This window comes from Perognathus longimembris, chromosome 9 (assembly GCF_023159225.1).
Source record: "Perognathus longimembris pacificus isolate PPM17 chromosome 9, ASM2315922v1, whole genome shotgun sequence".
Lineage (NCBI taxonomy): Eukaryota > Metazoa > Chordata > Mammalia > Rodentia > Heteromyidae > Perognathus > Perognathus longimembris.
In genome coordinates, this window is record NC_063169.1 from 14,023,213 (window position 1) to 14,036,788 (window position 13,576).

Genomic DNA, 13,576 nt, shown 5'->3' on the forward strand with positions numbered 1-13,576 from the left:
ACAGATCTTTGGGCTGTCACCGAGATTGAGTCAGTCATTGCATCTGGTGGATGAGAAGGGTATTTGGGAGTCAGAAGAGAAAGCAGGTCACTTACTTGAGGTTTATGGTCACTTACTTGAGGTTTATGGCACCTGCAACCACTGCCCTGACAAAGCTTTTCTTCTAGGGGCTAGGGCTTCTTTGTTGTCTGGTGCATTGCTTATTTTTGTTTGTGTTCCTTGAGTAGTAGAAAATAAAAGGCAGAAAGTACATAATTCCAGTCCTCAAGAGTCTCACTTTCTAGGTATCTTTCCTGGAAAGCAGCTGCATCTCTATTTGGTAGTGTGTGTGTGTGTGTGTGTGTGTGTGTGTGTGTGTGTGTGTGTGTGTGTGTGTGTTCCTCAGTCTCCTGTGACTCTACTGCCCTCCTGGTCCTGTGTCTGCCCCTCAAGCCCCAGTGGGAGCTCCAGCACTTCTTGGCTTCTTTCTCATGGGAACGACCCTGCCCTTGGAGAGTCACTTCTGAATTCCAAACACATGAGAGAGGATCCAGGCTCACCACCACTCCCTTCAGCCCCCCCCCCCCGGGCACACTCAGCTTTTCACTTTTGGCCTGTGGTTTCCTGCCAGCCTTGGCTGGCACACTGGCCACATTCTCTAGAAATCCCTGATGGTTTCTAATTTAATCAGGTCCCTGATGTACGTATGTGACCCAGTTGTCCGTGAATGTCTGCAGAGATTGATGCCAGGGCCCCTCAGGTTTTCCCAAATCCTCAGATGTTCAAATGGTAGAGTGTTTTTATAGAACCTATGGACACACGTGCTTTAAGTCATCTCTAAATTACTTACAGTACCTAATACATGCAGTGGAAATGACCATATTACTTGGGGGATAATGACAAGGAACAAAGTCTGTATATGCTTAGGAAAGATGTGTTCCCCCACCCCAATATTTGCTCCACCATTGGTTGGATCTGACTGAGTCTGGATGTAGAATGCTGCTTGTATATATCTCAGAAACTCCTCAAAGCTTATGCCATATAGATAGCATCATTCCCTAGTGTGGGTTGGTATTTGGTAAGGGAGGAGATTGATACTTAGGCACAGTAAGTCTCCCAGGAAGGTCCTTCCCCTCTTTGGGACTGTCTACAGACAGTTTCAGCGATAATGTCCTTTCTCTGCTTGCCAGTAGCTTGTCTTTCTCTAGTTCATCTTGCTATAGTCTGCATGTTGCACATCATGATGTTTTAAAATAAATACTGGGTTAATGAATCACTGGGGGTATCAAGTATATTCATTTATGTAAGAACTTGAAAAGGTGCTGGTGGCTCCTGCCTGTAATTTTAGTTACTCAGGAGGCTGAGATCTGAGGATCATGGTTCAAAGCCAGCCCAGGCAAGAAAGTCTATGGGACTCTTGTCTCCAGTTAACTACCAGAAAACTGGAAGTGGCACTGTTCCTCAAAGTAAGGAGCTCAGGGGCAGTGCCTAGGCCCAAAGTTCAAGCCCCACAACCTACAAAAAAAAAAGAATTGAAAAGGGGTGTTACTATGAACTGTGTTTTTAGTGAACTCTGTTTTTGACATACTTCTGCCAAGAGAGGCACAGTTAGATGTATATATTCAGATGTAAAGCAATCAGTAACTGAGCCTACATCTCTCCCATTTATTGTGCGCAATATGCTGGGGCTTTTTGGTTTTGTTTTGTTGATGTGTTTTTTTTTTTTTTTTGCCAGTCCTGAGGCTTGAAGTCAGGGCCTGAGCACTGTCCCTGGTTTTCTTTTGCTCAAGACTAGCACTCTACTTCTTGAGCCACAGAGCCACTTCTGGCCTTTTCAGTTTATGTGGTGCTAAGGAATGAAACCCAGGGCTTCATGCATACTGGGCAAGCACTCTACCACTAAGCCACATTCCCAGCCTGCAATATGCTGTTTTGTTAAATGAAGACATTTAACACATCACACCACATATTTCTCTTTTGTGGGGGGTGGGGCATGAGAACACTTAAAATCTACTTTGGAAGCAGAGAAAAGGGTTTGCCCAAGTTATAAAGAAGTGGATAGATGTAAGAACTTGAGACTTTTAGGAATTTGAACATTGGCTTGATATTGCATCTAGATATTTGTCTTGGAAGAGTGCAGTGTTGGCCCTGAATTTAACCCTAGAACTACACACACACACACACACACACACACACACACACACACACACACATCTGTGAGATAATGCGCTAACATTAGTGGGCAGGAGATGACACAAGTGGATATACTTTGTACCACATTTTAAATTCCTTAGTAATATCACTATGTATGGTGTAACCGTTTCATGACAGTTACATATAAAAAAGACTGTGTGCTTTAGGATGAGCTGGCTTCTTTTGTAGTTGCGACTATGCCATGGGGTTGTAAAAGGTACAGAAGAGTAAGCATTGAACACAATCTGTCTTTCCGTAGAAAGTGAATTGAGCAGTCTTTGGGATGTCACATGACCCTTGGGACCCACCAGCGGTAAAGGTACAGCCTGTTACAAACACAAAGCAGTATTAGGGTTCTCCTCAGGATCCTCGCTGGAAGAGGAGGGGCCTGCCAAGCTTGCTAGAATCTACGTGGAAACCTCATTTAGGGCTCTGATTATAAGCCATAATGTATTGATTGGCAAGGCCCTCCTAAAAACTAAGTATGATGGTTGTAAACACAGGTCCGTTGTGCTCATGTTCTTCATGTCTACTCCACTACCCTGAGTAGGAGTAGGAACAACCTTGGCCTTGTCTCTTACCTGGACTGCCTGCCCCAGGCTTCTAAGAGTTCTATTCCCATTCTGCTCTCCCATAGTTGGTTCTTTTTTTTTTTTTTATTTTGGCCAGTCCTGGGCCTTGAACTCAGGGCCTGAGCACTGTCCCTGGCTTCCTTTTGCTCAAGGCTAGCACTCTGCCACTTGAGCCACCCGTTTTCTGTATATGTGGTGCTGGGGAATTGAACCCAGGGCCTCATGTATACGAGGCAAGCTCTCTTGCCACTAGGCCATATCCCCAGCCCCCATAGTTGGTTCTTCACCAAGGCAAATGAATCTTTTTGTAAAGATAAACCAGATCACCTGTCTCTCTGGCCAATCATGGCTTCTATGCATGACAGATTGAAATGTACATCTCCCTCCTCCCCCCAGGTGCTCCACTCTGAGCCTCAGTGACCTTGTTTGTCTTCTCTCCTGACAACCTTTTCCTCTACCAGAGTCCCGCAAGGTGCTGCTTCCACTGCCTAATGCTCTCTGCCCTCTTGGCGCAACTGCTCTTTCTCTCTCAGTTCAAGGCCCTCCACTGAAGGGCTTCCCTTCCCCTTCCCCCCCAAATAAGTGCCTTTCTTCCTGCTGCTTCAGAGATCTGCATCTCGAGCAGCTGCTCTCTGTGTATTTCCGAGCTGTTGAGAGCCATGTCAAATGATTGTAGAGGTTTTCAGCACTTACTCTTGGGTTCCGTACCATCTTGTGGGCTGGCTGATGACCAACAGTTCAGGGGCCAGCAGTGGTCTTTAGACGATGCTTTGAGGGGAGCAGGGCACCGCCTGAGAGCCAGCCACTGTGCAAACACGAGCTTGTTACAGAAGGTGTGCCTTGTGATGTTAGGGATTTTGCCTTGAACCCATCATCTCCACACAACCGCCAAGATTCATGCTAACACGCTAGTTCTTGTTAAAGCTGTGAAGCTACTCCAACGTCCTGTTATGGCTTGTCCTGCTCAACCCAACCAGGCACAGCCAAGTAGGAGAAAATCATAGGAGAGCAAGTCTGCCCCTCCCTCCCTTCTCCCTTGAGTAGATCTGTATCATGTTCACATCCAGTTTCTGTGATTGTTGCTGGTATCAAGCAGTGCTAATCAGTGTTCCTTCAGACTCGATGCGCTACCCTGACAGCTTTCGTATCAACTGCTTCCTTGTGACCTAGGTGTTTTTTCTCACCGTAAAGTAAGGCCAGCTGGTGGCTCATGGCTGAGATCTGAGGATCACAGTTTGAAGCCAGCCTAGGCAGGAAAGTCTGTGAGACTTATCTCCCACTTAGTCATCAAACAGCAGGAAGTAGAACTGTGGCTCAAGTGGTAGAGTACTAGCCTTGAGCAAAAAAGCTCAGAGACGGAACACAGGCCCTGAGTTCAAGCCCCAAGACCAACCCCCCCCCCCCCAAAAATAAAACAAGGCCATTCTCTTGAACACATTTTGTGATCTCCACATTTCTATCATCTTGGGCCATTAATTTTGTAACTAAAAGCAAAAGCCAGTTTCTCTCTTCACATTCTTTTTAGTGAGGTCAAGTCGTGTCAGCATACTTTTTCTGTACAACTCCACAAAGTAAATATTTCAGGAGTATCCACATACTTAAAAAATTTTTTTGCAGTGCTGGGATCAAACACAGCTCTTCATGGATGCTAGGCAAACACTCTGCCCATGAGCCCCACACACAACCCATTTATCTGCAACTCTGATAAAAGTCATTCTTCTCTCAAGTGCCTTAGGAGAGCAGAGGACCAGGGCAGAGTTTGCAATCCCTAAGCAGTTGCGAATTGCACTTCTGAGGGACTCAATCTTATTTTCTTTCAAGTGAAATGTTTAAAATGTGATTCATCGTAGATTTTTTGTTGTTGTTCTGGGATTCGTCGTCTTGCAAACAATGTTGTTAAATCTTTATATTCATATTTCACCTTCTCTTTTCAAGTGCATTATGAACGTTAATGAGTTTGGGTACACAGCCCCAAATCATGGTTCCCTGGAGTGGGGTTGATGTTTTGTGCAAGAAAGCCCCAAAGCAGATTGACCACTTGAAACTGTTTGGAGCGTGGCTGGACACTGACCACTGAGTAATTTTCCTCCCATTGTAAACGGATCATAATGCATCTTAGTGTGTCATGCAGGACAGATTGTGCTTTTATCTGGGCATTGTCCCGTAGGTTAACTGGAGAGGAGTGTGTCACAGACTTTTCTGTCTAGGCTGGCTTTGAATTGCAGTCCCCAGATCTCAGCCTCCTGAGTCATTTAAAGCCAAGCCACTGTCACCCAGCTCTCAATTATTTCCTGACTTTTTTTTTTAATGATTTACCTATTTGTACCCATCTGATGAAATCTCCAATTGAACTTAGACCTGATAGTTATTCTTACTTCATTTCTTACCAATAGCTACATAAGAATGGTGAGGTCAAGTCTTCAAATAGTAGTTATAAACTTTTTAACTCGTTCTAAGTGGGTATGCTTTGGTACAACTAATCTGGTACAAAAACTTTCTTTGCTGCCAAGACCCTTATGGTTCCCTTCATTCCTTGTCTCGCTTTTCTTATAAACCATCACTGTTGGTCTTTTTAGTACTACTCGTTTCCATTGTTCTTTCTCATTCTTTTTTTGTGCCCTTGAGGTTGAACTCAGGGCCTAAGCATTGTCCCTGTGCTTTTTTTTTTTTTCCCTCAAAGCTAGTGTTCTACCACTTGAGCCACAGCTCCACTTCTGGCTTTTTGCTGGAGATCAGAATCTCATGGACTTTCCTGCCTGGGCCCATTTCAAACTCAGCCCTCTGACTGGCTAGGATTACAGGCTTTTTGCCAGCATTCCTTACTTGTAAAATTTTCTAATTGTAATTGACACGATGGCAGGCATTCGGTAGGAAAGCAAAAACAAAATCAGTGAAATGTGAAATGTTACCCAGGTCTCTAATTTGTCACTTTTGAGTCTGACCTCTTTTGGGATTATTACTTGCCACATGAGAAACCTAGAATCTTGCATTATCATTATAGCTAGGTTTTTAATCATCTTTATTAGCTTCTTAATGGGTTATTTACAGCTCTTAAGTTGAACGGCAGTAAAGTGTTTGTGAAGAGGGTGGATTCAGAAGCCAGCTCTGTCATTTTAAGATGGTGAGCAGCTTTTTAACCAGTTGGAGCCTCAATTTTCTTACCTATAAAGTTGGCCTGATTGAAAGAGCCTTATCCTGAGAATTATTGTGGGTTTTAAATGAATTAATACTTGCTCTACAAGCATTAGTTGGGTTAGGGCCATGTAAGAGTCAGTTATTTATAGAGGTAAAAGATGCTTTTGTTGATACATTCTAATGCATGACATTCCACATGGGAAATGTTATTGTTGGCTTGCATTTTGTCCATTTGTTCTCTACAGGCTTTTGTGGAGGCCCAGAACAAGATTACTGTGCCATTTCTCGAGCAGTGCCCCATCAGAGGTTTATATAAAGAGCGAATGACTGAACTGTATGACTATCCCAAGTACAGCTGTCATTTCAAGAAAGGCAAACGGTATGTGAGCATGCTGCCGGACAGATTTCTTCTTACTTTCCTGTGGAATGCTTTTTAAAATATAAAGTACATAACTGGAAATAACTCACCAGCTTATAAAATGATTTTATTATAAAAGGAAATAGTTACTATACTTGAATATGAGAAGAAAATTTTCTGAAGAAGATCTTCCTTTCTTTCTTCTTCTCCAGAACTCTGGGCCTGGGCACTGTCCCTGGCCTCCTATTGCTCAAGATTAGCACTCTACCAATTGAGCCACAGTGCTGCTTCTGGGTTTTCTTTCAGTGATTCATTGGTAATAAGAGTCTCATAGGGGCTGGGGATATAGCCTAGTGGCAAGAGTGCCTGCCTCGGATACACGAGGCCCTAGGTTCGATTCCCCAGCACCACATATACAGAAAACGGCCAGAAGCGGCGCTGTGGCTCAAGTGGCAGAGTGCTAGCCTTGAGCGGGAAGAAGCCAGGGACAGTGCTCAGGCCCTGAGTCCAAGGCCCAGGACTGGCCAAAAAAAAAAAGAGTCTCATAGACATTCTGCCTTGGCTGGCTTTGAACCATGATCCTCAGATCTCAGCCTCCTGAGTCCTGACACCCAGTGACTATTTTCAGCTAACCACTAAAAAGTCAAAAGTGGTATGTGGCTCACGTGGTACGGTGCCAGCCTTGAGTGGAGAAAGCTAAGGTGACAGTTCCAGGTCCTATGTTCAAGCCCCTGGACCAGCATACACACATACGCATACAAAAAGAAATCTAGATGACAGGGAAATCATTGTTGTCTGATGAGTGGCAATTGGTAAGACTGAATGATTCCTAAACACTAGTATTTGTTTCCCTTTAATGCTACTGGAGAATATTTTGTTACATGTAGTTTTTTTTCTCCCAAGAATGATAAAATAGAGCATGAAATAGAGTCCGTGAATTCAGTTTTCTTGGCCTCTCTTTTTCACACCCAATCATCTTCTCTTGTTCTTCAGAGGTACCATCTCAAGTTTGCTTGGGAATTTCTTAGCCCTTCCCTCCCTAACCCACCAGAGAGCAATAAAATTGAATCTGTTATCAAACCATGCCCGCACCTGTTTGTGTAAATCAGGTCTATTATTAACAGCCATGTCCATTTGTGGTTGTTTGTATTTGCCACACCTGCTTTCCTTACAGAACTACTGCAGAGTTGAGTAGTGTAGGGAAAGGCTGCGAGACCCACAAAGCCCAAAACACATGATGTCTAGTGTGCTGACCTCCTACCCCACCAGCCAGAATTTCATTTTAGAAAATTTGCTTTCTTCCTGTAAAAGAGAAACTTAATGCTGACTGAATATTGTCTTTATTTTTTAGTGAATGAGTCTTTGTATCTATTTAGCTAAGGTGCAGAATCATAATAAATTACTTTCATAGCCAGATGCCAGAGGCACATACCTGTAATCCTAGCAACTCAGGAGGCTGAGATCTGAGGAATTCAGTTCAAAGACACTTTGGGCCACAAAAGTCTATGAGACTCTTATTGCCAAGTAACCAGCAAACAGCCAGAAGTGGAGGTTGGACTCAACTGCTGAGTCACAAAAGCAAAAAGCCAAGTGAGAGCTTGCCCTGAGTTCAAGCCTTGTTTTACACACACACACACACACACACACACACACACACACACACACATACACACGCACACTACTTTCCTAAAGAAAGCAATTCAGGTGACCTACTCTAGGAACAGAGCTTTGCTAGAACCCTTGACCCTCGTTTCCCTTTCCCCATCATTGCCTAGCTGCAGTTGTAACATTCTATGTTTTGTTTTGAGTTGTGATTCCTTTTGTTTGTATGCTCAGTTGTTCTGTATGAATAGAAATTGTCACCGCTAAATAAAGACCATCTCTGTTCCCAGGTACTTCCATTTCTACAATACAGGTTTGCAGAACCAACGAGTATTATACGTGCAGGATTCCCTAGAGGGGGAGGCCAGAGTGTTCCTCGATCCCAACATCCTTTCCGATGATGGCACGGTGGCTCTCCGAGGTGAGTGAGTGTTGAGTCCTGAAATCTCAGTTATGACCCTGATATTAGTGCAGTTGCCTCGCCTCTGAAACTCCAAGCAGTGTGTGGACCATAAGGTGGAACAGCTGCACACACAATATTCAGAAAGCTAACTTTCGCACAGTATATTTCTAGCACATTCATGTTTCTCACTCTGAAGGCATGAATTGGAACTGAAGAATAATTCACACTGGACCTAGATTAGCTTCTGGGATCATCATCATTTATTTCCTGCCTGTGATTGGCAAAACTTAAAATTCTCTTGTGTGAGAAATTGAAGCTGTATAATGTTCCAGCTAGAAATGTAATCTAGAAGAGCATATTATTGTATCTCTTTTGTGAGGGAGCGTGATCAGAGTTTCAAAGTCTAGATAATTATGGTGCTGGGGAATTGAACCCAGGGCCTAATGTATAGGAGGCAAGCACTCTTGCCACTAGGCCATATCCCCAGCCCATGTGGGTAAGTTTTGCCTGCAGTTTCTGTAAGTCTCCTGTATAACTCCATCCCCAAGATAGTCTCCTCCAAGCGCCATGGAGATTACCCCAGGTTTGTGCTGTCAGAGTTCTAGGGTAAGGCCACAGGATAACCTTGAGATTTATGCTTTAATAATTGAACACTTAAAAATTGTCCCTTAAGAACATCCTAGATCTTCCTAGTGATGTTGTCCTTCCTCTCTGATGCTTCTGCTGATGGATAGAACACAAGCATAGGCTTGGCTGTCTAGAATTGAGAAACTGGAACAGGGACATCCTCTAATAGTAAGGATGACAGTGATAGCACCTTTCATTGGATCTGTGCAAAGACCCTATTGGAGGCATTTCTAACCATCACTGAGTCTCTCGGTAGTCCTCTGTCCCTCCCAGATTAGGCCAAGTATGTAAATGATGGTGCTGTGTTGAATCAGAAATGTCAACAGCCCCTGATAAGCAATCTTTTTCCCTGACTCTGAGCCTGAGGTTTAAGGACTTCACTTAGCTTTCATAAAGATCTGTCTTGCAACCCATCCTCACGACTTCTTGTTTGTTTTTTGTCAGTCCTGGGGCTTGGGACTCAGGGCCTTAGCACTGTCCCTGGCTTCTTTTTGCTCAAGGCTAGCACTCTACCACTTGAGCCACAGCGCCACTTCTGGCCATTTTCTATATATGTGGTGCTGAGAAATTGGACCCAGGGCTTCATGTATACAAGGCAAACACTCTTGCCACTAGGCCATATTCCCAGCCCTCCACATGACTTCTTTATAATAGGTCACCTCTTGCCCTGGAATGCTGATGTATTCCAGTACTTTCATTAGGGAATATTTGCCCACTAGCAAGGCCCTGATGGGTAACAGTAAATCAAGCATAAGACCTGGCCTCAAACAGTCATTGAGTTTCCTGAGAGCAATATTTTAGGGAATTCACAGGATGAGTAACTATACAGATTCTTGGCTTCTTAACATATAATTATTTTTTTTAAAAAATTACTGTTTTTAAATTATCTTTAAGTAATTGTACAAAGAGGTTTCAGTTCAACGTAATGCATCTTGTAAGTAAGTAATGCATCTTGATGAGTGTCACTCCTTTCATTGTCCTTCCTCATCTGAACCTCACTCATCCCCTCAACTTACCTAGTTCCACTTAAACATATGTACACTGAATGTTACTTAACATATATTCTCAACCAAAGTAATGTTCTGTTTAATTTTCTCCTAAAAATAATTCTAATTATATAGAAATAACCCAAACTCTACAGTGTTCTGTTCAATAAAAGGTGGATATCCTTTTTTCCCCCATTACCTTTCAGACTGTTATTCTACATTTATGCACATATGAGCCTAGATACCTTACAGGACTTACACATGATTAATAAGCAAATTATGAAATAATAGGACCCCACCCACCCAGTAGTTCCCAGTAAAAGTTGAGCAGGCTGCTAAGAGCAAGTCTTCAGTGTCTAGTTTTTCCTAATAGGAGACATCAAATGCTGTACACAACTTTGTAATTATGAAAGCCAGCACAAAAATGTGTGAATATTTGTCAAGAAACAGTCCAAAGTGTTAATACATAATCTGGTGTTCAATGTGTTGGTCCTAAAGGACTTGACATGGTATTCTGTAGATGTTGTTCTCTTTCAGTCACTTTTGTAGTCCTTTTGGGCTTTTATTTTTATTTTATCTGGCCCTGTGATGTCATCATAAAGCATAAACATCAATCCCTGAGGGCCAGTAATGCTCTGAAAATGATGTCATAAATAGAGATTTCGGGTAGTTTGGAATTCACTCCAAGCTACGGTGTAATTTCTCTTACATGCTATGTATTATAATTCAGTTATTATTTCCTCTAGAGTATAAATAAAATATGCTGAACCTCCCAGGTGAGCTCTGCCTTTAACTGAGCTGCCTATTAGATGACAAAAATTTCCATTGGAAGGAAATCTATCCTAGACAAGTTAGCAACGCTGTCCAGAGTTGTAAGGGTAAATTCCTTTAAGTCCTGAGTATTTCTCCTGTTGCCACTTCTGCCTCTGTCTCATGAGGGACTGTGGGAAAGGCAAGGAGTAGTGTTCTGCATTCGTCATCAACGATGTCTCCTCTGTCTCGTAGGGTACGCGTTTAGTGAAGATGGTGAATATTTTGCCTACGGCCTGAGTGCTAGTGGCTCAGACTGGGTGACAATCAAGTTCATGAAAGTCGATGGTGCCAAAGAGCTTCCTGATGTGCTGGAAAGAGTCAAGTTCACCTGCATGGCCTGGACTCACGATGGGAAGGGGATGTTCTACAACTCCTACCCCCAACAAGATGGAAAGAGCGATGGTATGTGAAGACCTCAGTGGAGCTCTTTTTCACAAGTGGAGGTGTGACTTTCAGTGACTAAAAAGGAAGCTAAATTATGTGTTTGCTCCAGAGCCAGGCTTCTTCTAAGGGCAGTTGTGGCAGTTCACTTGGCTGTGTGACTGACCACACCAAAACTTGGTGGCTTGGAACACTAGCTGTGAGTTTTGCTTATGAGGCTGTCGGTTGGCCAGGCAGTTCTTCTAGGTTTTGCTGGTCAGGTCTGTGGCCAGCTGCAGTCAGTTGATTGATGTTGGCTTGGATCTTTCACAGGCCTGGGGTCTAGCTAGGAATAACTAAGCTATCTCAACTCTTGATCCGTAAGGTTTCAAGCTCTAGTGGGCTGGCCTAGACTTGGGCCTGTTAGGGCTCAGTGAAGATTATAAGAGGAAGCGTTCGAAGGTATCAGGGCCTTATGCCACCTAGGCTTGCCACTAGCACCAACTTCACTTTATTCTCTGGGCCAAAGAAAACTGTAGGGCCAGCACCTTTAAACAGGCTCACTTCAGAAATTGGGGAGACATTTACAATCAGTCCTTCATAGATGTGTTAAAATTCCCAAGAATATCATGGAGGGTTGGACATGGCTTAGTGGTGGAGTGCTTGCCTAGTATGCGTGAAGCCCTGAGTTTGATTCCTCAGTACCACATAACCAGAAAGGGCTAGAACAAGCATTGTGACTGAAATGGTGGAGTGCCAGCCTTGAGCAAAAGAAGCTCAAAGATAGTGCCCAGGCCTAAGTTCAAGCCCCAGGACTGGCAAAACAACAACAACAACAACAGTATCATGGAGAACAATATCATGGAGAAGTCAGATTGTGTGTGTGTGTGTGTGTGTGTTGCTTCTAACCTTTTTATTGCTCAAGGCTAGCATGTTACCATTGGACCCACAGTGTCACTTCTGGCTTTTTGGTGATTAACTGGGGATGAGAATCTCCCTGGGTGGGCTTTGAACCAAGATCCTCAGATCATAGCCTTCTGAATAGTTAGGATTAAGGATATGAGCCACTGGCACCTGGCAGATGGTTTTTCTTTTCTTTTCTTTTTTTTATAGCAAAAGGTGCATATTGATGATGAGTAATTACAAACCTTTCCTATTAGGGTAATCATAATCACATCTCTTCCTTTGATCACAAGTTGTAGGTCACTTGTTGCTTGCATTTATCTTCACTCTTTCCTTCCTGTTACTTTTGTGGCTATACTTTTCAATTGTCTTCATCTGCACAAAGATCCTATTGTGTACCTGTGGCTTGCTTTCTCTCTCTCTCTCTCTCTCTCTCTCTCTCTCTCTCTCTCTCTCTCTGTTGGTACTGGCACTAGGGATTAAACACAGGGCATGGGAGCTGTCCTTTAGCTTTTTTGCTTAGTGCTGGTGCTCTACCACTCAAGCCATAGCTCTTCTTCTAGCTTTTTGGTGGTTATTGGAGATACCATTTTCACTGCTTTTTCTACCTGGGCTGGCTTTGAACCTCAATTCTCATGCCTCAGTCTCATGAGTAGCTAGGATTACAGGCCTGAGCCACCAGTGCCTGGCTCCCATTTACTGTTAATTAACCCAGATTGGCAGGCCATCTACCTTGTGTCTCACTGTCACAAGTTGTCAGCATCATCTTATGCTTTCTCACATTGTCACATGGCATGTAGTAGTTTCTTGCTGTTGTGGTTGATCGGTCTCAACAGGTGGCTTTACCAGGAGTTTGCTGGAAGGCTTAGGGCTGTCAACACACTTAGCTGGTCTGAGGCTGGGTTTTTGTTGTTGTTTGTACATGGTATCCCTTTGTGATTTGCTGAATCTTTGTCATCTCTAGATGTGCTTACTTTTCTGCCCCCTCCCCCCTCACTTTTCATCTGTTTTTTATTTTTTCCTTTTAAAAAAAATTTAATTTTATTGTTAAGGTGACGGACAGAGGGGTTCCAGTTACATACGTAAGGTAGTGAATACATTTCTTGTCAAACTTGTTACCTCTTCCCTCATTTTCTCCCACCTTCCTGTGCTTTCCATCTCTTTAAGACCATGTTTAGCTCATGTGCTTTGGATTAGGGTATGACAAGACATTTTCCTTTGCTCACTAATGTACTCTAAGAGGAGCTAGGAGTAGGCTCTTTATTCAATGATGCTGGCTAAAGAAAGCTATCCTATATGCTGAATTAGCTTCCTGTGTTCAGGCTTCTCCAGAGATAGAAAATGTTGATTATTCCCAAGTAATGGGAAGGGGGGGGGGGAACCAATGGGTCATATTCGAGTATAGTTGTTGTTAGTTTGTAAAAAGCTTGGAACAACTTATTTTTCCTCTGTTCTCAGTGGCAAAAGATTGGTAATTGTGATTGGTTTAAGAAAGCCAACATCTTTTCCTAGCTGTAGTTTTGCTTCCCTTTGGCTAAGATGGTCGCAGTAGCCTCAGACTATAATGGGGGTCTGACAAACGAAGCTGAGCAGTTCCTATTGTGTTCTGCTTACCAGTGGCCCGGAAAATTAGGAAGATCTCTTC

At 43.3% G+C, this 13,576-nt stretch overlaps 1 protein-coding gene across 1 annotated transcript in view; it reads left to right on the forward strand.

The window, feature by feature from the left end:
* The window catches only part of LOC125357095 (prolyl endopeptidase), a 95,605-nt gene that overhangs the window by 15,991 nt on the left and 66,038 nt on the right, over positions 1 to 13,576 (forward strand). The window contains exons 3-5 of the mRNA XM_048353756.1: positions 6,125 to 6,258; positions 8,130 to 8,260; positions 10,861 to 11,070. Of these exons, the coding sequence (XP_048209713.1) occupies positions 6,125 to 6,258; positions 8,130 to 8,260; positions 10,861 to 11,070 (475 nt within the window). The remainder of the gene's footprint in view (positions 1 to 6,124; positions 6,259 to 8,129; positions 8,261 to 10,860; positions 11,071 to 13,576) is intronic.